Source organism: Xyrauchen texanus, chromosome 45 (assembly GCF_025860055.1).
Source record: "Xyrauchen texanus isolate HMW12.3.18 chromosome 45, RBS_HiC_50CHRs, whole genome shotgun sequence".
Taxonomy (NCBI): Eukaryota; Metazoa; Chordata; class Actinopteri; order Cypriniformes; family Catostomidae; genus Xyrauchen; species Xyrauchen texanus.
In genome coordinates this window covers 13,701,705-13,724,976 of record NC_068320.1, presented here as the reverse complement: position 1 = coordinate 13,724,976, position 23,272 = coordinate 13,701,705, and the positions used below count along the sequence as shown (strand labels likewise).

Genomic DNA, 23,272 nt, shown 5'->3' with positions numbered 1-23,272 from the left:
ATTAACAGATTTGGAAGTTCCCCTCTATATCAGTGGTAGTGCAAATCTACTGAAAGCCTTGTCAACAGATAATAAAACATATTCGGTTTTCATTTTTACTTAGGCATGTTTTAGGGAATTTTTAGCAAATATGGTGTAAAATGTAACAATTCTGTCTGTCTGATTTTCCATTGTTTATTGTCCACCCTGCTCTTAAGATATCAACATCAGATGTTAAAAAAGCCATACACTGTACTGTAGGTCAGCCACTATTAAAGCATTTCTATAAACCACACATAACAACATATTGTCTATAGACAAGTCTATGTAGCCCTCATCTACAATACTGGAATAATACAAAAATTATTAAAACTAGACACATTGCACAAGATGACATTACACTGATGTTCTGCCAGATCTCTAACTATTACTGGTTTAACACTTACCATCTCTTTAGCTAACTGTCAATTAACTGTAATGGAAAAAGCCCTCAGATAGTAGAGTTCATTTTGGTTGCATTCCAAGTTCCCCTGAACATCTCCCGTCTTATCATCATAAATAAACAATGGTTATGAGGCAAGTCAACAATGAGCCAATTAGCATGGCATACATTCAAATTTCATCTGACTTTGCACAAAAAGAAAATATACCAAAGTAGTTTGTATATGACTACGGACAAGCAATTTTGCAGACAACATTTACAGAAATTATTTTGCCAGACAACCTTAGTATGTGCTTATATTAATGGATTTCTCTGGTTCTTGCAAAGTGGCACGTACAGAGCTATCAGAATAAACAACCATAGCCCAAGATCATCACATTCTATATACATGGTTTGCACATCCTATATATTTCTGCTCACCGCCATCCAGACCCTTTCCGGCCACCAACTGCAGGCCCACCTCTACGGCACAACAGAAAGAAGATCTACTCTCTCACAACAGAGCAGCCGATCCGGAAGTTTTTTGCAAAGTAACGTGACGAGAGAAAAGGGCAACACAAGAAAGACCAAGAAACACAAATGGGGAAGTGGAGAGAAATGGCAAGCAGCACTACAAACGCAACAAGCTTCCCCTTGGTTTCCTCAGTTTCCTCAAACTGACCTGTGAGTCACTCATGTCGGCTGTGAAGGCCGCACTTTCTTCCTCAGTTCCTCGGTTTGTGGCTGCCGAATGCTGCTGGCTCCTGACCCGACAGGAAAGAGAAAAGACTGTCACTTTATTGTAGTTTTGTTTTTCTGAACTTTCAGGATGCAGCTGTACTCCATACGCTTCAGCAGAGCGCGGATGGTGCGTCTGTCCGAGCCCGGCCACGCAGGTGCATGATGAGTATGCAAAGCGGGTTTGGGTAGTAGTAATTATTCCTTACTAAGTCTATACAAAGCAACCCCACACACACACACACAGGAAAGACAACACACATTTGACTAGCAAATGTGATAATGGGGTGTGAGGGTGGCTTTTCAAATGGAAGTAGACCATAATTTCATTTTGGTGAATCATTAACTAACACTTTATAGCAGTGAGCCAAAGCAAATGCTGACGTATGGAAATTGTACACATGCGAAAAAGTGGGGTGAAGCGCCTCACCTTCCAGTCAAAGAAATGGATTCACCCACTTCAGGCTGCGCTGTGGAGGGAGATACCACCACAGATGTAACAAAGGAGGAGAGTGCAGGACATGAACTGAGGTCTGGGACTGAGGTCACCTGCTCATTTAGCGTCTCAGACCTAAGTGATAGGTCATCTGGAGAGAAAGAGGGAGGCGTGTTTGGTCATTTGGTGGAGATTAATAATAATAAGTCACATTATATTAAAGGAATAGTTTACCCAAAAATGAAAATTCTGTCATTATTTACACACCCTCCTGTCATTCTGTTTCAGGATTTAACATGTACATTAAAAGGGTAATTTTTGCCCCTGGAATTTGATTTACAGGGGCACTTTTTACCTTTATGATAGCATATTTTTTCTAACCATTTGAAACAAACCATTTCTCATCCTTTTAGATCAAATACTTCAATAGTTTTTCTCATATGTACACATATATACACACACACAAAATCTTTAAAATAATTAAACCAACATTATTAATTCATATTTTACAGAACTATATTTGTCCCTAAATTTCTGACCCTGCTCCAAACCCAGTTGTCCTTCTTTTGTGGAAAACAAAAAGACATTTTTTAAAAATGTTTTACACATCTTATCACCATATAATGAAAGCGAAGTGTCACTGAGCTGTCAAGACAAAAAAAAAAAAAAAACGACTTCATAACACCACTGTGTGGTCGATATGATGTGCACCATTTTAGAAGTCTTCTGAAGACACACAACCACATTGTGTGAAGATTAACATACTTTAAATTTGATATTTACTCTCAGATCAAATCACTGAACAACTCCAAATACGATACACATATCAAACATTGCAATAACATCAAACATCATTGATTCTAGTGTCATGATGTTTAGTCACAAGACACATAAGATTCAATGAGGTTTGATCAATTATATTGACACATATGTACATGCACTCATTGAGTACTTTATTAGGAACACCTGTAAACCTACTTATTCATGCGATTATCTAATCAGCCAATTATGTGGCAGCAGTGCAGTGCATAAAATCATGCAGATACGGGCCAGGAATTTCAGTTAAAGTTCACATCAAATATCAGATTGGAGAAAACATTTCTCAAATTTTGCACGTGATCACAATAGCATTTTGAACCTTGAGGCAGATGGTCTACAACAGCAGAACACCACATAAGGCAATTTATTATGACCATAGTGTTTCTAATAAAGTGCTCAGTGAGTGTAGTTGCTCAATTACTTGATTTAAAAGTGAATAGAGACTTGAATTTTGGTTTGTTCATCAATCAAAATGATCGTATGACTTGGAATATGACTACTTTTATGACACGTCTTAGTGCTTTAAGCTTTCAAGTGAGTCACTATCAACTGCCATTTTATGGATATCAGCGATCAGACATTCTGTAAAATATCTCCCTTTGTGTTCTGCAAAATAAAGAAGGTCAAACTGGTTTGGAGCGACATGAGGGGGGATAAATTGACAATTTTAACTTTTAGGTGAACTTTTCCTTTACAAAAAGTTAAAAAAGGACCCTTGTGAAATCTTTATTCCATTCAAATGAGAGAAAAAAAGAAAAAAGTAATCCCGTGTAGTATGTTACTAAAATGATAGAGAGCACAATGCAGAGAAAGATGAGCAAAGGGGAAGAGCTCTTACCAGCACACTGACTGTGGGTGTGAGGCAGAGCAGCAGCCTGCTCGTGGGCGTCTTCAGGCCCAGTGCATTCTGGGAGTCTGGATTCCTCCTGCAGTGGCCAGAAAAAGATTCAGAGGGCCAGCAAAAAGTAGCTTCTACTCTGCCAGGGAGAACAACTTCCTAAAGACGGCATATTGTGCTTGGCTACTTATGAATACTGATGGAAGAAAATCCACACACTAAATATTTGCAAGGCAAATCGTGACAAGTTCACTCAGGTGCTATGAAGACTCTTTCACTGTGTGTTTGTCTTTAAAGGTCACTCCATTTCCTGCAAGCATTCAGGAAGTAGCATCCCCTAGTAAAACTGTCATCGTCCTGGCAATATGAGCTCACATGGACACACTGACAAATAATGCAAATTAAGAGTACATTAAATTGCCATGACAATGATAAAAACAATGTGGCTTGGCACGCCTAACACATGACAAGGTCAAATAGAAACAACTTGTTTTTGAATTTCATGGTCAGCCACTCTGCAGGCTTTTAACTGTGAATCAAAAGAATGAAAGGCTTTGAAATCAGCTATCAGTGTACATAAAATGGCAACTCTTATGCCACTGCATCATAAGACTGATATTCAATATCAATAGTTACACAATAAATTCATTTGTTTGCTTGTATTTTGTAGACTACGGGACATGGAGGCGAGAGGAACCCAAGCATACCTTTGGAGATGTGCAAGGCCTCTGCATTCCTCCCTTATCCACAAATGGAGTTTCTGAAACAGAACATAAAATGTCCCCATAAAATGCAACTATATGCAAACCACTTTATTTCCATAATGTGGCACATTTCTGAGTAAACAAGACACTCCACTCAAAATACAAAATAATGTGTGTGGGCCATGGTTTCATCAATCAGGAATTGATTGGTTAGTAAAAAGTGGGCATTCCATACCAGAGTTTGTAGTCAAATGTGGAGGACAACTGCCCATCTGAAACACCTTCTGCACCTACTTTAAAGGAGACTTTTTGACTGGGATGTGGAGACTGGAGGTCAAGTTTACTTTCACAAACACTTCATTTTCAGATCTGTTATTTGTTATTATTACTATAACCTTTATAAATTAACTGGTATTAAATTAGTGTAATATATTGCCAAGATTTTAGAAAGGCTCCATTTACTACAACATAGGAATCGAGCCTAGTTGAGGTTATCTGAAAAAGAATTTAGTTTCAGGGGCAGTGCAAGGTATAACATTTTAAATGAAAGATTACGCATAGAAACATTTTTCTTGTGAATAAAATGCACTGATTAATCTGAATTAGTATCAACCTTGTGCGACGCCACATCCTAATCCATGGACATTGTATTCTGGCTTTGCTATACGCCCCGCCAAATTTCATTTAATTTAAACACTCTGGGCTGTCAGTAACAGGTTAAACATTCCACACACACACACACACACACACACACACACACACACACACACACACACACACACACACACACACACACACACAAGAGAGTCATGTGACAAAACAACATGGCACTGATCACAGCAGAGTTAGCTGTGTCTAGTTTCAAAGGCAGCATGCTAGCTAGGATGCGTCCTTTGAAGGCTGCAGTATACTGAGCATTCTCCTTTAAACAAGACGGCCTTCGTAGGACAAATGGAAACAGAACTTGGTTGCTATGACAGCACGCCACTTTACCAAGCACGAGCGCTTTGACAAGGGAACAAAGTCGCTTTTGGTTATAATGATGTAAAGAGAAAAGCAAATAGATTTTACAGGTGTACTTCTAGTCTATAATACTTTATTTTAATTATATATTAATATACATATTATATACTCTGCACCTGTCTACGCAGGTACTTCATCTTGTGAATTAACATAACTTGCGTTTGAACAGTATTTATGGGCTAATTGTAGTCTTTTTATTTTTGACATTTTGTTGACATTTGTGACAAGATTTGTGGGTTGAGAGTGCCCACGAAGGCTACACCTCATTCCCGTGAAAGAAGGTCGCATTCATAGGCTGCATTCAAAGTGTCCTACTCGCTTTTTTGAAACGAGACAGCCTCGATGTCATTTGCTGCCGACAAATGCGACCTCCGGAGGACGCAGCCTTCCAAACGAGACACAGCCATTGTCTTTGGGAAAACCGCCAACAAAACGACATCTGGTAAGAAACTTACATTTTTACACTGAAACCTGTTTGAGTCAAAAGATTAAAGTCTTTTGTCTCATCCGATAAGCCATTTTTTAAATTGTAGTAATTTATCACAAAATTCTAAACACAATGTACACTATTGTGGAAAATATTGCTAGTTTTTTTTATTAGAAATCCTATATTTAAAGTCCATTTTCACATTTAGAAAAAATTAATTGCTTTTAGAGGCTTTATATGGAGTTAGGATAAAACAGCGCATTTCAAACTGCTCAGACCAATGCAGACAGACAGCACAATGGAGGTAATTCACTAAATAGGGAGCTTGTCTATGAAGCCAAGTGCATTCAATTCAAACTTTCAAATCAAATGTTTCAGGCTGTAGATGATGTAGATGAAACACTCAATGTTTGGCAGATATGGGACAATGGTAATCAGTACATGGATTCAGAATTTATAATGTATACATTTATTTTAACCTGGTTGTCAGTGACTGCATGATGCTGGCCATTACTTGTATCAGAGTTAATTATGCTATATGTGGACATACATTTTTAGTAGGGCTGTCAATTTAACATGTTAATTCAGTGCGATTAATTTTATAAAAATTAACGCATTAAAAACTTTTACATAAATAAATCGCAATGCCCCCGGACCATAATAAGGAAGATTCCTGAGAAATGCAAGCTTGTAGTACCACCTGTTTATTCCAGAGGGCAGTAAGTGAAACTTCAGCTGTGTGAGCAATGCACAGTTTATACGGTGAACAAAACAACCCTTCAGCAGGCAGCACAACACAAACATGCTTTACCTTCTTGCGTTCAAAACACTTGATGAAGCGCAAATCAGAACTAAGGGATCTCAAGATGTGTTTGAATTATTAAACTATATTTAACTTGACACAGTGACCTAAAAATTTGATGTTTATGATGCAACGCACCCGAGATGCTACATAAGCATCTGTCTGACACAGGTGTAAATTCACAGGTCCTTAAACAAGCCCTCATAATAAATCTCAAACTGATTGACAAATTCCCTTGTGAAATGGATTGTTGTGAACTGTATGCCAATGATTGACTTATGATCAATAATATGGTAGTAAACAATACTTTGGTATACTAAAGCCGCTTTTTGTATTGTCTTATCAATGATGAACTCTTCAGACACAAGAATGTAATGTATTTTAATTATTTGAATATATATAATTTTTTAATATTTAAAAGATAACTATGTATAATTATTTCATCATTATATATTGAATTATTGTTAAATGAGGGGCTTTCTCAGCAAATATTTGTATATGCGATTAATTAATCGGGACACTGTTTAATTAATTCGATAAAAAATAATTTGCGATTGACAATCCTAATTTTTAGGAAAACTATTTTCTGAGAATGGTTTTTTTGTTGTTGTAGTAGTTGTTGTTTTTGCATGTAGGTGAGTAAATAAGAGAATTTAAATTTTTGGGTGAACTATCCCTTTAATGTTGATTAAGTTACATATGAAACAGTCCTATTTTTATGTCTTGATTTTTGTTACTTTAAAATGCCCTCACTGCCATGCCAAGTTGTAATGACAAGATAATGGGGTTTATGAAGTGACCAGCCTCTGGTGGTTATAGTCTGCAGTCATGTGATGAAGGATGGAGATAAGGTCACAAGGTTCATTATGCATTGCTGAGTGTGGCCAAAGATGGCAGAACATGTGGGGTGGAAAGCCAAATAAGGTAGCTTCTGTAGCTAGGGTGACCCTGCATTTCCAAAACCTGTGTTTAAACTTCAGGCATGGCTGCCTGCCCTGTGCCCCTAGGGATTAAGGAAGGATTACACACCCTTTGACACAGGCTCATTGTCCTCTGGATGTACTTTAGAATCAATGTAACCATTCACAGCAGACATCTATGAGGTCTTAAATGCACACTAACATGAGACCTGAACAGAGGCAAAAATTATTCTTCATGAACCAGTTTGGAATGGGAAAGTAAACTGTAGCGGGGTCAATTTCAAAAGCAAAAAAAATCCATCATTACATTTCTATGGCTTTCAAAATGTGGAAAAAAAAAAAAAAAAGATACCAAATTTACAGTCACTCCCGCAGCAGCTGTATTTGAAACCCCATTACAGCAATGTTGACTAGTTTTTAAAATCAATGCCAGTGTAATAGAACAAAGTATAGTGGTATAAATAATAACTAAATAAAATTAAAAAGTCTTCAAGATTTACCCTTCAGAAACACAATCACAGTCTGACAAATGATACATTTTGAAGAAAAACTAACCATTTAATTTTTTTAAATTTCATGTTTTTTCACGGTTAAAATCTTAGATTGGTATCTTGTTGTGTTGTGTACAGTTTAAGACTATGACTGGAACTTCTAGAAAAAAACTATGTGCAAAGAAAATTAAAACATACCATGGAAAAACATGCCTAATTAATTCATGATGCATTTCTTACTTTGCAATTCTTCGTCAGTGATGTCGTCTGGTAGAGCTCTCTGGGAGAGCGCAGAGTCTCTTTGAAGCTCCTCAGTTTCTACTCCTGAATCCTGCGTTGCTTCACCTTCTCCCTCAGTCCTATCCATGACTACCTGGATCTTGTCACTTATGGTCTCAGTCTGGTCCTCCTCCTCTTTCAAGGCCTGCAGCTCTTCTTCATCTTCCAGTTCCTGGAGCATTTCCTGATCAGGTCTGAGCTCTTGTAAAGGAGGTGACTCAGACAACACATATTCTTCGTCCCATTCAAGACAGGGGCCATCCAGCTCTTCCACTACCTGAAAACATATGCACACATATACTGTTCACAAGATACAATAGTTCACACCAAGTTCATTCCAAACCTGTATGCGGTTATTTATTATATTATATTACGATTATATTAAATTACATCATTAGATATTATTTTTCATTCAAACTGACTCAGCACATTCAAATGCGACACAAAAGAACCAACGTAACCTGGCACAACGCATTGATATGCCATTTTCTACATGCCAGTCGCAAAAAATATCAATGAAGAACAACTTAAAGTTCTGCCTGCTCCACACATAAAGCCACAGTATGCTTCAGACGACTTGTATAATGTAGCACACAAGTAAAATGGACCTTTTTTATGGTGATTTTAAGGTGGGTTTTTGGAGCTTAACAGTTGTGGTTACCAAGAACTGTCACTGTATGGAAAAAAGCAGTGTTAAGATTCTTCAAAATGACTTCACAATGTCATACAGGGTTGAAAATTGATAAAGAGTAAAATAAATTGTTGTTGGGCAAACCATTCCTTTAAAAATTATTCCTTCAAATCACATGTAATCAGTGGGTGACAGCAACTCAGAGACTACATAAACACTTTAGTAAAAGTGACTAAAACTCCAAGATGAAGCAAGTTCTGAATCCAAGAACTTGTGGGTTAGTCTGTCAACGCTGTCTAATCTCTTGAGATGAGTTCAAGATAAAGTCAAGTTTGGAGTGCGTTTCATACTGGCTAAAAAAAAACTTGCCTCCTACACACATAGCTCCCAGCATCTTGTAATGAGACTGTAAAACTCAGCCCATCTGTGATCTGCAGAAACTCACAAAAATCTTTATTTTTGTTTGTTTGAAGGCAGAATCAAAATCTGTTTTCAGTTTTTATGCACACATATGCCGAAGCATGTCCAGACACTGAAAGCAGTATTAGATTATATTATTGTACCTGCTGTAGATGATCTGGTGTTTGGCTGCTGGCCTCTCTGTTGTCCAGCGGTGTCTTAAGCCGGTCGAGTTCCTCCCGCAACTGCTGTTTCTGACTCTCCTGCTCTTGCACCCTAAAAAAAAAAAATACATACTACTCACTGAATCCACTGCAAACTCCAAAAATTATTTTCCTGACACTGGGTCTGAAATAAAAGGGGTTCAGGGCCAAAAAGATACTTAAAGCAACAAAAATACCACCAAAATGTAAAAATGTAGGACCAAAGTTCCTCCATAATGAAAATCTGTAACATCTGATTTTTTTCTTTAAATTCTATTTCAGGCTTTGTTAATTATTCCAATTATTCAGATGGAGAATATATTTTAATGAATAAAATGACTTTGGCATAAAAGAATAATATGCAGTGGATTTTTTATATATAAAAACAAAAATTGGTAAAAAGTAATAAATGCCTCTGAAAATCATTGATCCAGGGTGTGAAATATTGCTTATATATATTAAACTAAAATGTATTGCACGTTATGCATGGACAGGCCAAGAAGCCGAAAACCTGACAAAGCTGAGATATTCTTATAAAAATCTTTGTGTTCAGCAGAATAAATACTCTCATCATTTACTCACGCTCGTGCCAGAATGGCACGAGCGTGTGTAAATGATGAGAGTATTTTCATTTTCATTCTTGAACTTTCCCTTTAATCGAAAAAGACTATGTTTATTCCAAATGTAAGTCTACCTAACAATAATAGTAAGATGAGAAAACATTTCCATAACCATCTCCTGCATCAGTTCACTTACTTGACAGACAAGTGCAGAATCTCCGTACGAGACCGTCTCATGTTGCTGGCCATCTTCAGAAGCTCCTTCTCTAGAGAGTCTGTGTACTGGTCTAACTGCTCGAGACTGCGGCTCCAGTCATTTCTTCTCTGCTCAAGCTGCACCTCCAGGCCCTGCAGCAGTTTATCACTTCAACAATGGGGCTCATTGAAACAAAATATAACACAAAAACTCCCACAAGGCACAGGTAGATCACTAATACCAGTAAAATGTGACTGGATAGAAGAAAGATAAAAAAAATAATTTCCCTCCCCTTTTTCTCCCCAATTTGGAATGCCCAATGTGCTTTAAGTTCTCATGTTGGTGTAGCGACTCGCCTCAATATGGGTGGTGAAGGACGAATCTCAGTTGCCTTTGTGTCTGAGACCGTCAATCTGCGCAGCTTATCACGTGACTTATTTAGCACGTTACCGCGGAGACATGGCGCGTGTGGAGGCTTCACGATATTCTCCGCGGCATCCAAGCACAACACACCATGCGCCCCATTGAGAGCGAACCACATTATAGCGACCATGAGGAGGTTACCCCATGTGATTCTACCCTCCCTAGCAACTGGGACAATTTGGCTGCTTAGAAGACTGATTGGAGGATATGAAAGTTGATTGATTTATACTTTAATCACCAAAATTCTGCAAAGACCTCAGAGTATCTCTGACCCAGCACACTGTCCCTGTGCATCGTGGGAATTTGAGAGAGTGTAATATCGGCCTGTATTGTTGACTGCACGTACTGATGCGGTCCAATGAGCACACACAAACACAATTGCCATGTTCAGCGAGGAAGAGTTATGTAATGTCCTTGGTAAAAGCTCAGAGAAGGGAAAGGGAGTGAGTTCTTGTATAATTTTCAAAAGCCCACGTATATAGCCAACACTGATGTGACTCAGCACTGACTCTTTCCTTTTATATACAGTACATATATGTTCATGTAGGTATTAATATAGCTTACCGTTCCTTTTCTTTAAACACACGGAGCATGTCAAACTCTCATCAGGACATAAAAAGGCAAGACTAAAATTTGATTTAGTGGAACTAATCTTCTCACCTGCAGCTTGAAGTCAGAGTTGGCCTCCTGAGTTTCAATGCTCTCTGAAACACCTCTAAGTGCTGTGAGAAAGGTCACCCCGTCCTGCTTGAACTCCCTCTTCTGGAACAATTAATGTTTGACACACAATGAACATTCTAATAAATTATGGACCAATATGATAATAGTGATGGAGACCTAGTACATTTAACATTAGTCTAACTGTGGTTGCATATCAGTAGTTTTCTTTCAAATAGTGTGTATTGTGGGATGAGCGGGTAATTTGGTTACTAGTCTGCTGATCAGAGCTTTAAATTCCAGAGACAGCTGCTCTGGCGTCGGGCCTTGGAGCAGCAGAAGGACTTCACGATCTAGAGTCTCATCCAGAGAGGACGCAAAACAGACAGAGGAGGAGAGATGCTCCAAACCCTACACACACATAATATTAGCTTTATTTAGGAGTACTCCATATGTGAGAGCAGAGACAGCTTAAATAAAACGAGACAGACCACATGTAGAAAAATGAAAGGAAAAATGGTAACACTAAATACAGTGGCTATAGGAATGGAAGTCCTATGAAAGAAATGCTTTTTTGATCATTTTTTGTTTACTGTTGAATGAGCATTTTTAAAGCTTGATTTGTGTAAAAGCAGCTAAATTTACCAGTGCAAGATTTTATTGTTGATTGGAAATATGTTATTGAAATGTTATTTTGACAAACAGTTTTACAGATTTTGGTCCACATATAAATAGGAACTGTTCTTGCATACCTATTTGCCAACACAGAATATGGTTTGTTTGTTTGTGAAGTAATGCCATGCCAACTTCCATGGCTATATTAATGTCAAAAAACAGATTAAAAAGTAATAAAAAGTAGTGATTAACGCTGATGAATGTAATTTCTGTGACACTAGTGACAACAAACAGAATTGCAAAAATAAACAATGTTTTAAAAACTTGTCAGCTGTTGTTGATAGTCCCGCCCCTAACCCACACAATTGGTTGAGTAACATTTTTGGGGCGGGTCTAAATGGTTCTCTCGTAACAAACAGGAATTTTTATAGTGCCAGAGACAGTGCTTACAGTTTGAGGAAATTAACCTATGAATGGCTTCCCTAGAGTTGTCTCTGCATTTTAAGCTGGGATAGAAAATTTTAACACTGAAAAAGTTGCTTTTATTAGGTTTTAAAAGGAATGTTCCAGGTTCAATCCAAGTTGAGCTCTATTGACAGCATTTGCAGCATAATATTGATTACAACAAAAATAAGGATTACATCCTTTCTTTAAAAAAAGCAAAAAATCTGGGTTGCACTGAGACACATACAAGGGATGTGAATAGGGGCAAAGTTTTTATTAAAAGACTGACTGTTTCAAAAGTTTAGCCAGAAGTAAACAATGTGCGTTAACATGATTTTAGTTTGATAAAATTGCTTACTTACCTTTGAATTATAGCATATTTTACAACTTTGTTTCCATGGCGATGTAACGTCAACAAAATCTAAAGTCCTAAAACTAAGATTTTTAGATTTAAATCTAAAAATTAAGATTTAAACAAATTTACAGCTAAAAAAAAAGAAAAAATACATGAGTTTTCATAGAAGAATTATTGTATATGCTTTTATCAAATTCTAAGCTTCACAATTGCAGTTTTAAATCCTCCACAAAATGGCCACATTCACTTGTTTTGCCCCCATTCACTTCCATTGTAAGCATCATTTGCTTTTTTTTTTGCTTTTTTTTTTTTACAAAAAGGACAGATGAACATTCCAAATAAATAAAGTCCAAATAAATTTTTGTGGTGATCAACATTATGCCACAAATGCTGTTGATTGAGCTTAACTTGCATTGAACCCACAGCATTCCTTTAAAATCCACTAAATGGAAAATAGCTTTTAGGGATTGCCTACAGTAGATGGCCATGAAGTGGACTGACTTGCCTTGTGGGGATTTTGGTGAAAGTCAAGAAGACACTAGACCCAGATATGGCACATGTAGAAATAATGCCTCTGTTTTTTGTTGGGGTTGGGGGGGTAAGGTTACGGTTGGGGATAGAATACTATATTTGTACAGGGTACAAATCATGTCTATGGAGTGTCCTCATAAACCACCAATACAATCATATATGTGTGTGTGTGTGTGTGTGTGTGTGTGTGTGTGAGAGAGAGAAGTTTGGTATAAAGCAGACAGGGTGTGGATTACGGAGTGCGATCTGTGAAAGTGGAGTAGTAGAAAGAGTGGGCAGACAGAGAACCACAGAAGAGTGCTGTTGGGAGTCGAGAGAAATAGAGACAGTTCAACCATGTATGGGACAAAAACCAACAAGGGAATTACACACACTCACACACACACACACACACACACACACACACACACACACACACACACACACACACACACACACACACACACACACACACACACACACACACACACACACACACACCTCCAAGGGATTCTGTGCCATTGCCAACTCTGTCTGAAGAGAGCCTGAACTCATCTGATTGAGTCTGTACGCCACAGAGAGAGAAAGACCCGGTCTGGCAACACACATGGTCAGAGGAGCATGTAAAAGAACTGCTGATAAAACTGATGTGTCAGCGTCTTTGCCCTGCTGGGTTATGTTTGTTTCAGAGAGGTCTTACATGCTCATATCAGGCTGCATCATCTGCATCTGACACTCCAGTTTGTTCTTGTCTGCTCTCAGCAGCTGCGAAGAAAACATAACATACACATTCATTGAACAGATATTAGTGAGAGAGAACAAGAGAGAGACAGAGAGAACATTTTGTATTACCTCTGTAACTGAGGAATACTCCACAATGACCACCTTCAGATCATCAATCTGTTTATTTTTCTGGAGAAAGAGGGCAGTTATGTTATGATACTGAACAAAGATGGTAAATGGTCTGCACTTACATAGCGCCTTTTTAACCTTAGCGGTTACCAAATGCTTTACACTGTGTCCCATTCACCCACACACTGACACTTATACACCAATGATGGCAGAGCTGCCGTGCAAGGCATTAGCAACTTGGGGTTCAGTGTCTTGCCCAAGGACACTTCGGCATATGGAGTTATGTGGGCCAATCCAGCGACCAGAGCGGTCAATTCACTGCTTTTTTTTTATTTTTTTTATTCTATTCCCAATGTATTTAAGTCCTTGTGGTGGCATTGTGACTTGCCTCAATCCGGGTGGCGGAGGACGAATCTCAGCTGCCTCCATGTCAGAGACCGTCAACCGCTCATTAAGGCTTGTTGAGAGTTACCAGCACGTTACCGTGGAAATATGTTGTCCGAACAACATTATAGCGATCACGAGGCGGTTACCCCGTGTTACTCAACCCTCCCTAGCAACAGGGCCAATTTGATTGCTTAGCATGCCCTGGATTTGAACTAGCGAACTCCAGGAGTGGTAGCCATTGCCTTTACCACTGAGCTACCCAGGCCCCTGCATTTCTCTAGCTTGCATCTATAGCATCCGTTCTCATCAGAATCCAGGCTAACAATCTATCCAACTCTATGTATTGTACGTTGTTTGCAACTTGTATATATTTTTTCATTTTTATCAATTATGGAAGAATATTGTACACGTTATAATATATTCTGGTGGATCTGTTTTGTCTCCCTACTCTGTCCAAGCATAGCTGCATGGATGGGCCAGGAGTTTGCCCAGAACAGAACCATTCCAAAAAAAACAATATGTTTATTAAATATGTTTAATTCCTTCCATTGGTTTGGATATATGAAAGACGGACTGACCTCCTGAATTATTGACTCTTTCTCAGCCAGAACAGCATCAAATGAATGAACTTGGTCCTGAATGTTTAAGAAAACACAAGTAATAAGCTAAATGTTTTACTGAAATACAAGACCAATCAGTGAAAAAAAACAATAGGGCCTACCTGAAGGTCAGCGTTAAGGTCACAGAGGTCACTCATCTTTTTCTGGAGCTCCTCTGCATCCAGTGTGACTTTCATGTTCTTAATGTGGGATGAAGTGGAAATGTGGAGGAAGGTTGTAAAGAAAGAAAGAAAAAGATAAAGAAAAAGAACAAGGTGCAACTCAAAAGAGGACTATACCTCTGGGACATGTTGATAAGTGGCTGGATGGTTGAATGAATGCATGTATCTATGAATGGATGGAGCCATACCTCTTCCTGTAGAGCAGCAATCTTGGATATGAGACTTTGGTTTTCTCGCTCCTTTAGGAAAAATAGGAAAGTAAGGTTATACAAGCTTTCATGTTTGTTCTACCTTCTTCACTAACTGAACTGTGTCGGTGACGAGTAAACCAAGAAATCACAGCTAAATGTCTGTATTAGTATAAAAATACAACTTTGATGAGTGAAAACAGTTTTGTGAAAGATTCAATCAATTTCCAACAAACATTCAATGGCAATATTACCATCTATATTTGAACCAGTTTCCTAGTTTTGATCCTGCACTTGGATATCCTTACTCTGGGTGCACATGCTTGCCTCCTTGATTTGTGTAATATATATTACCATCCTAATATTTCCATCCATTGCATGGTCAGAAATTTAGCACAGCTCTGGTCAAAAATGCTATATAAAAAAAAAAATTACAAACGCCCCTAAAAATATAAATGTGAGGACAAAAACGGTCCACGTAATAACTTCTTCCGTTTGTTATTTGTAACATCTCAAATAGTTCTTAGCATTCTATTAAAGACCTAATTATCCATATAAATGGCATAAAAAAAATTTATTAATGTTGATTTAATTCTTAAGGTAAGAGGTAATAATTCCCAATATTGAGAATTTGTATTAATAAAATGGACTGTATTGAAGTTTTTGATATAAAATTATGAGAAAGTTTGTTTTAAATGTTTAGAAAAAAATATGCCCTCATAAAGGTAAAAAACGCACCTTGAAATCAAATCCACGGGTCAAATATTGCCCTTTAATGTACAAGTTAATTTCTTAAACAGATCCATGTGATTCTGAATATACTGCATGTTCTGCACATTGTTTGCATTAATTTCAGACCTGAGTCTCATTCATATCTAAGCAGCAGTCATAGAGGCGAGTGGGTCTTATGCCTCACCATATACTTTCTCTGAGCTGAGGCCTGAGCTCGACTCTCTTCAGAGGACGTCAGGCTTAATTTCATCTCTTCAACTTCCTCTTTCAGCATCTTCTCCTTCTGTAATAACTGCTGCCCCCTGCAGGAGCAAAGTTGCGGGATGAGATGGACAGGAGAGAAGGGGAAAAAGACATAAGGCAACACACTAGTGCCTTCAGGCATGTTATGTTCAGAGAATGTAACTGTAAAAATGATTGACTCTCAAGGGATATTATTCAGTATTCTAAGGGGAGGACAGGAACAAAAAAAAAAAAAAAAGAGAGAACATATTTCTGTACATTTTAGCCTGAGCCTTGAGCTCTTCATTTTCCTCAATAAGTTTCTGGTTGGTGTCCTCCATGTTCTCTGCCGTCTGTTTCAGTTTACGAACCTCCTCCTGGAGCTTCTGATTATTTAGCTGCAGATCTGCCACACAGAACACCAGATCCGACGTCTCTCTGTACAAAACATAGATGCATAATATCAGAATAAATCTTAGGAAAATGCACACATATAAATAGTAAGTTGACCTTCTATACTTTTGGGAAGTAGAGCTGCAGTGTTGTCCTTAATTTAAAATGATTTGAAACACAATTTTCCTAATTCTTTTATAAGAATGTATTATTATTATTGTTATGCATGCAGATTTTATGATCATATTAACTGAGAGACTTGGACCACTTAAAGGGATCGTTCACCCCAAAATGAAAATTCTCTTTTCATTTACTCACCCTCTTGCCATCCCTGATGTATATGACTTACTTTCTTCTGCTGAACGCAAACAAAGATTTTTAGAAGAATATTTCAGCTTTGTAGGTTCATACAATGCAAGTGAATGGTGACCAGACCTTTCAAGATAAAAACAAAAATCACAAAAGGGCTGCATAAAAATAATCCATATGTTTCCTGTGGTTTAATCTAGGTCTTCAGATCAATATTTATGTCCTTTTTATTATAAATCTCCACTTTCAAATTCTTAATGTGAGAGAGCATATTTAGAGTAAAAAAAGAATTGAAATATCATATGGATTACTTTTACACTGCCTTTGTGATTTTTGGAACTTGAAAGTTCTGGTCACAATTCACTTGCTCATGGCATATGGACATACAGAGCTCAGATATTCTTCTAAAAATCTTCATTTGCATTCTGCAAAAGAAATTTGCACATCTGGGAGAGTAAACGATGAGAAAATTAAAATTTTTGTAGTAAACTATCCTTTTAGTTGGAAGACAAATGGTGCTAAACTTTTTTGAAAAAAGTTTTTTTTTTTTCCTTTCCCTTATACTGTACATTCATATAAATCTAAACCTCAAATCATGTCATCTACCCAGATACAGTCACACAAACCAATAAACCCAACATCACAGATAACATACTCATGCATTTACACATCATCTTGAACATGCACAACACGCACTCTTAAAACTTACAGCTCTGCTCTGGAGGCCTCCCCTCCAAATGCTTCTAGACTGCCTGACGTCATATTTAGAAGAGCACATCTCTTTGCTATAGTGAGGAGACAAGAGAGATGTTTAGAACTTAACACTGCAGCCTTAATATGGAAAAGCCTATGATATTCTACCAAGATACTCCTAAAAAAAAACATCACCTGATAAACTGTCCAGCAGTTTGAAAGATTCCTGATGGGTGTCATTCTTTGAGTCCTTCCTAAAGAAAAAGGAGATGTGTTGATTTCTAAAAAGTGTCATGGGGAAAATGCTGGAAAGTAACTGTAGATTTACAACAGTCTGCTATCAATCCACAATCAATGTTCTGTTTGGCTAGTTTTAAGTTGGAAACAACTACAAAAGACAAAAACTAATTGTTCACAAAGGACACATTCTCTGATGATCACATTGGATTTTTAAAATTGTGTGTCTATACAGTCACTGAGCACTTTATTATGAACACTATGGTCCTAATAAAGTGCCCGACATGGTCTTCTGCTGTTGTAGCCCTTTCGCCTCAAGGTTCGAAGTGTTGTGCATTCTGAGATGCTATTCAGCTAACTACAATTGTACAGAGTCGTTTAGTAGTTAGTTTAACCAGTTTAACCAGTCTGGCCATTCTCCGTTGACCTCTCTCATCAACAAGGAGTTTTCATCCTCAGAACTGGTTCTCACTGGATATTTTTTGCTTTTGGCACCATTCTGAGTAAACTCTAGAGACTGTTGTGCATGGAATTGCCAGATCAGCAGTTACAGAAATACTCAAACCAGCCCGTCTGGCATCAACAATCATGACCACTGAATCAAAACCACTGAAATCAAATTTATTCCCAATTCTGATAGTTGATGTGAACATTAACTGAAGCTCCTGACCCATATTTGCATGATTTTATGCATTGCACTACTGCCACACAATTGGCCAATTAGATAATTGCATGAATAAGTAGATATACAGGTGTTCCTAATAAAGTGCTTTACGAGTATATAGATGTGCTAGACGGACATTGCGGCTTTTGGGTCATGACATCTCACGCCATGAGTGCTACAGTTTACAACACCATGTCAAGTTGTTCTAAACTTAAACAACTTGTTGTCTCAAGAACCCTGTTCCATTTCTGTTCCGTTCTGTTGTGTTACATCTAGTTGCATGTCTGTGTGAACAGCTACTTCAAATTCACCAAAAACCTTAGAATGCTAAACACATATCAAATATCTAGCGGACTTCTTTGTTTTTCGTGTAAGGAAGTGTTGAATTTATAAATGGAAACTCTTCGGCCTACAGTTTATTTCTTTCTAAAGCAAAAAAAAACTGATTTGTCAGATATGGGTGTGTGTTCATACTCCTGGTTGCGGCAGTCATCAATCCACTCCTTCATGATGGCATGGTACGTGTCTAGGTCTATGGAGATGTCCTTGTGCTCTGGATCCAGCATATTGCACAGCTCCTCTAGACCACTGTCTTCTGAACTGCGACAGGTGGTGTGTCTCAAGAAGTCCACAATGTGTGACACATAAACTTTACCTATGGAGGAGGGCTGTGTTACTATGGTTACAGACAGTCGCTACAGTCATTGAGCACCTGGGACCAACTGGACGCCATCACACCATACATAGACCTCTGGTCACAAACAAACAGCAAAAGTAAGTTTACAAACCACATCAACACCTACTCATTCTGAGTCACTCTGTGTCTGAGTATATTCAAGCAGTATATTGAAAAAATACAGAAAAAGCTAGAACAGGGAAAGAAAGAAAGCATGGCTGTGAATAAAAGCATAGGGGTCCAAACATCTGAGAAAGCCCATCAGGCCAGAGACATCATGCAAGGATGTATTCAATGAAGGCTTTTGCCTCTAGGTGTGAACACTGGAAACCATCACTGCTGGTCGAGCTTTGTCAACACAATTTGTCATAGTGGTGATGTCAGTGATTTTTGTATAAAAAGATGATTCAAAGAAAAGTTTAAAAAGATTGAATGAGTCAAAATACTGAGGTACTTTTACAGGCTACTTTGACCAAACTAAAACATAGTTTTTATGTTTGCCAGCTTCACAACTCCGAGAGGAAAAACATCTGTAAATCTGAGGTGGGAGTGAGGAGATAACAATAGTTCAGCCAAAATGAAAATTCTCTCATCATTTACCGTACTCACCCTCATGCCATCCCAGATGTGTATGACTTTCTATATTCTGTTAAACACAAATTAAGGTTTTTAGAAGAATATTTCAGCTCTGTAGGTCCATACAACACCGGTGAATGGTGGCCAGAACTTTGCAGGTCCAAAAAGCACATAAAGGCAGCAAAAAAAAATTATCCATACAATTTCCGTGGTTAAATTCATATTTTCAAAAGATATATAATAAAGTGGGTGATAAACAGATGAATATTTAATTATTTTTTACAATAAATCTCCACATTCACTTCTGTTTTTGGTGATTCACATTATTTGTGCATATTGCCACCTACTGGGTAGGGAAGAGAATTTGCAGTAAAAAAGGACATAAATATGGATCTGTTTCTCACCCACACCATCGTATTGCTTTTGAAGACATGGATTTAACCACTGGAGTCTTATGGATTACTTTCATGATGCCTTTGTGGTTTTTTAGAGCTTCAAAGTTTTGGTCACCATTCTCTTGCATTGTATGGCCCAACAGAGCTGAAATATTCTTCTAAAAATCTTCATTAATGTTCTGCAGAAGAAAAAATTCATACACATCTGGGATGACATGAGTGCGAGCAAATGAGAGAATTGTAACTTTTGGGTGAACTAGCCCTTTAAGTTTGTTGAGACCTACCTGTAACTGTTGTTAACCTATTTAATAAGCTTAACTACATTTTAACATTTTCTTATAAAAGGTGTTGCTATGCTTTTTCCTAAAGTGTACTAAATGGATGTTAGCACATTACTTCATGGTTGTTAGGGTGTTCTGGTTAGTTACCTGGTATTTTATAGTATGTTCTGGTTATTTGCTTCAGTACTGCCCCAAGTCAAAGTCACTTTGATATTCTCATCATTAATTAGTTTGCAACATCTTTTCGATGCAAGTCTATGGTTTTTCTTTCCACAATGAATGAGCACACCTCTCCTGAATAAGCTGCACAACATGAGGTTCCATTCATGTAGACAGCACAAACAAGGTTCAAGTTTGTACCAAAACTTAACACAGAGATAGGGGCTTGTTTAAATCCCTAATCCCAAGTATGAGCTAGTCATTGTGCTGCTTGATGGCCTGCACCACTAAATATTCCTGAATGCATTTCAAATGCACCGGAGCATTAAAGCAGACAGATAGCAGTGTGTGTGTACCTCTGCACTGTGTATCACAGGCCTGGAAAATTGTGTCCAACAGGTCTTCCTCACAAATCAGACTAACCTCTGCCATGCTCTCTTTCTTGGGCTCAGAGGGAAACATAGATCCTGTTCAGAAACCAAATAGATGGACCAAAACTCACTTTCCAGCTCAAAAGTTAATAATCTAAATTTAAAATGGAGAGAACTAAATTTAAAAAGAGCAAATATTTTAAAAGGAACTAAACAGTGGTGATACTTTTCATGCAAATGCTTGTGAACCACAAAAGCAATATCACATAATTCATTTAAATAGATCAGTTAAAGTGACATGCTCCAACATTTTGAATAACTTTGACCTAGAAACACATTTTGAGTTTTATACACTAAAGCAAAAATTCAAGTTTCAGCTCATTTTTCCCTTAGAGAAAATAATTTAAATGTTGGCTGATATAATCCATTTCAATTGCTTTCCATTTCACTGTAGTGCATGAAACTCAAAATGTGTTTCTGGGTCAAAGTGACACAAAATGACAGAACAGGTCACAAAGATTATTTACCCTCGCCCAATGAAAGTCTCTTAACCACAAGGGCTGGGTAGGGAAGTTCACTGTCCATGTTAGACATATCCGAGGAGAAGTTCAGGTTATATGAGAGCAAGCCAGGTGGTTGGAGCTTCCCAGTGTCAGGCTCCTCTAACAAAGTTTGTGTGGTGTAACGTGGGGTGAAATTGAAATAATTGTCTCCAGTCTGGGCTGCTGGGGTGGAACAGTTGCGTCGAAATGGCCGGCTATATGTCTGTGCGGTGGGTCTCCTCTCTCCTAGTGTGCCTAAAGTGCTGGTGATGGTGTAAGTGGCATTGGCAGGAGTTATGGGGACATGAGGGGTTTGGGTGCCAGACCCCGGCCCTGGGGAGGCTGTGGGGGTCAGCATGCCCACAGAGGAGTCAGAGTCTTCATCAGCTCGGACACCATGCTTCTTCAGGATGGTCTCCAGGTTGAGGCGCAGCCCCGAATGAGGGCTGTCGTAGCTGCTGGACTGGAACTTGGGTATCTGAAAAGGAGAGTTAACCTCTTGATCTCGTCGCTGAATGGTCTGCAGTTTGCGGCAGATGCTGTCCACAGGGTTGTGCCGTCTTGGGATCACTCCTACGTCCATGCTGGAACGAGCAAAGAGAGAAAGCCTCGATCTACAGCAGGGAAATTAGTCAATTAATTGTTAAAAGAGATAAAAATACTTCAATCAATTAGCCGTGTCATTCAAAACCTGACATATTTTTGGTCTTTCATACAAGAAAAAAAAATGTTAGGCAGAATGTTATCCTCAGACACCATTAACTTTCGTGGTATCTCTTTTTTTCCATGCAGTGAGAGAATGTGAATTGTGACTGAAGCGCTTATGGGGGTTTGGGGCAAAAATGACCCCCCTCACAAAAAAGTTTATTTCTGACCCTGCTGCCTAACATCTGCCAAACAGAATAAAGCAATATTGCAACATAATAGTGAGTAAAATATGACAGATTTATTATTATTATTTCTGACTGAACTATCACTTTAAGACTAGCTAGCCCATATCATGTAACAAATTAGTGTAGCTAATTTAAATACACTTTACACAAATGTTTCAATAGAACATGCTGTAATTTAAAGGGTCGTTACGTTTTTAAACTGCCACCACATGCTATAATTTAAACGGTCCTTATTTTTTGACAGGGGCGAGGCATGAAATTGAATTAGCCATTTAATTTTTATTTTTTTGTAAACAAACTGACAGTAGCGCATATCTCAGTGTTTTACCTAAAAACTAATCACAGACTATCATCTATAAATGCAAAATAACAATTTTAAACAGTACAAAACAAAAAAAAAAGCAAACAAACCTGTCAGATTTAGACAAATGGGGAACCAGACATCAACTTCAAGCTAACTTTACACACCTGAGAGACGCAAACCCTTTTTTGTCACATTTAAGATCAATATAACACCTTCAAATGTGGGGTCTGTGCTGTCTAAGAAGGTAATTTATATTGGGAGAGCTTAATATTAAGACGCAAAAGCTGAAAACAACTCAAGCACACCTGAATCTGTTCAAATGTTGCCGTAGGTCGAACGAAGCGTTTAACAGTTGATCGAACGCTGTATTAAAAGCTGTGGCGCACTGACACCGTGTGGTCAACCATAAGAACTGCAATATCAGGCAACACCCAAATTAGGTGGACGCCTTCCTAATGGCTCCAATTTATGGAATATTCTGTTCAAAACAAGTTAAGATCGTTCGACAGCATTTAGCGGCATAATTCTGATTTACAAAAAAAAAAAAAATACATAAAACTATTTCAACTCATCCCTCCTTTTCTTTAAAAATGCAAACATCGAGGTTACGTTAAGGCATTTACATTGGAAGTGAATGAGGCCAATTTTTGGAGGGTTTAAAGGCAGTAGCTTACTTTTTTTTTTTTTTTAATAAAAGCACTTACATGAATTCTTCTGTTGAAACTCTTGTATTATTTGAGCTGTAAA

At 38.0% G+C, this 23,272-nt stretch overlaps 1 protein-coding gene across 1 annotated transcript in view; it reads right to left on the bottom strand.

Annotated features, from left to right (window-relative positions):
- Window positions 1-21,935, bottom strand: part of LOC127637468 (inositol 1,4,5-triphosphate receptor associated 2-like) — a 42,267-nt gene extending 20,332 nt beyond the window's left edge. Inside the window, exons 1-22 of the mRNA XM_052118557.1 lie at window positions 21,314-21,935; window positions 20,772-20,882; window positions 18,803-18,983; window positions 17,623-17,681; window positions 17,444-17,519; window positions 16,312-16,470; window positions 15,995-16,112; window positions 15,079-15,129; window positions 14,831-14,908; window positions 14,688-14,744; window positions 13,723-13,782; window positions 13,571-13,635; window positions 13,372-13,465; window positions 11,220-11,357; window positions 10,950-11,051; window positions 9,867-10,018; window positions 9,072-9,183; window positions 7,839-8,154; window positions 3,939-3,991; window positions 3,232-3,319; window positions 1,569-1,725; window positions 1,083-1,164 (exon numbers count right to left, since the gene is read on the bottom strand). Coding sequence (XP_051974517.1) covers window positions 1,083-1,164; window positions 1,569-1,725; window positions 3,232-3,319; window positions 3,939-3,991; window positions 7,839-8,154; window positions 9,072-9,183; window positions 9,867-10,018; window positions 10,950-11,051; window positions 11,220-11,357; window positions 13,372-13,465; window positions 13,571-13,635; window positions 13,723-13,782; window positions 14,688-14,744; window positions 14,831-14,908; window positions 15,079-15,129; window positions 15,995-16,112; window positions 16,312-16,470; window positions 17,444-17,519; window positions 17,623-17,681; window positions 18,803-18,983; window positions 20,772-20,882; window positions 21,314-21,911 — 2,907 coding nt within the window. The 5' untranslated portion in view covers window positions 21,912-21,935. The remainder of the gene's footprint in view (window positions 1-1,082; window positions 1,165-1,568; window positions 1,726-3,231; window positions 3,320-3,938; window positions 3,992-7,838; window positions 8,155-9,071; window positions 9,184-9,866; window positions 10,019-10,949; window positions 11,052-11,219; window positions 11,358-13,371; window positions 13,466-13,570; window positions 13,636-13,722; window positions 13,783-14,687; window positions 14,745-14,830; window positions 14,909-15,078; window positions 15,130-15,994; window positions 16,113-16,311; window positions 16,471-17,443; window positions 17,520-17,622; window positions 17,682-18,802; window positions 18,984-20,771; window positions 20,883-21,313) is intronic.
- Window positions 21,936-23,272: the final 1,337 nt, after the last annotated feature.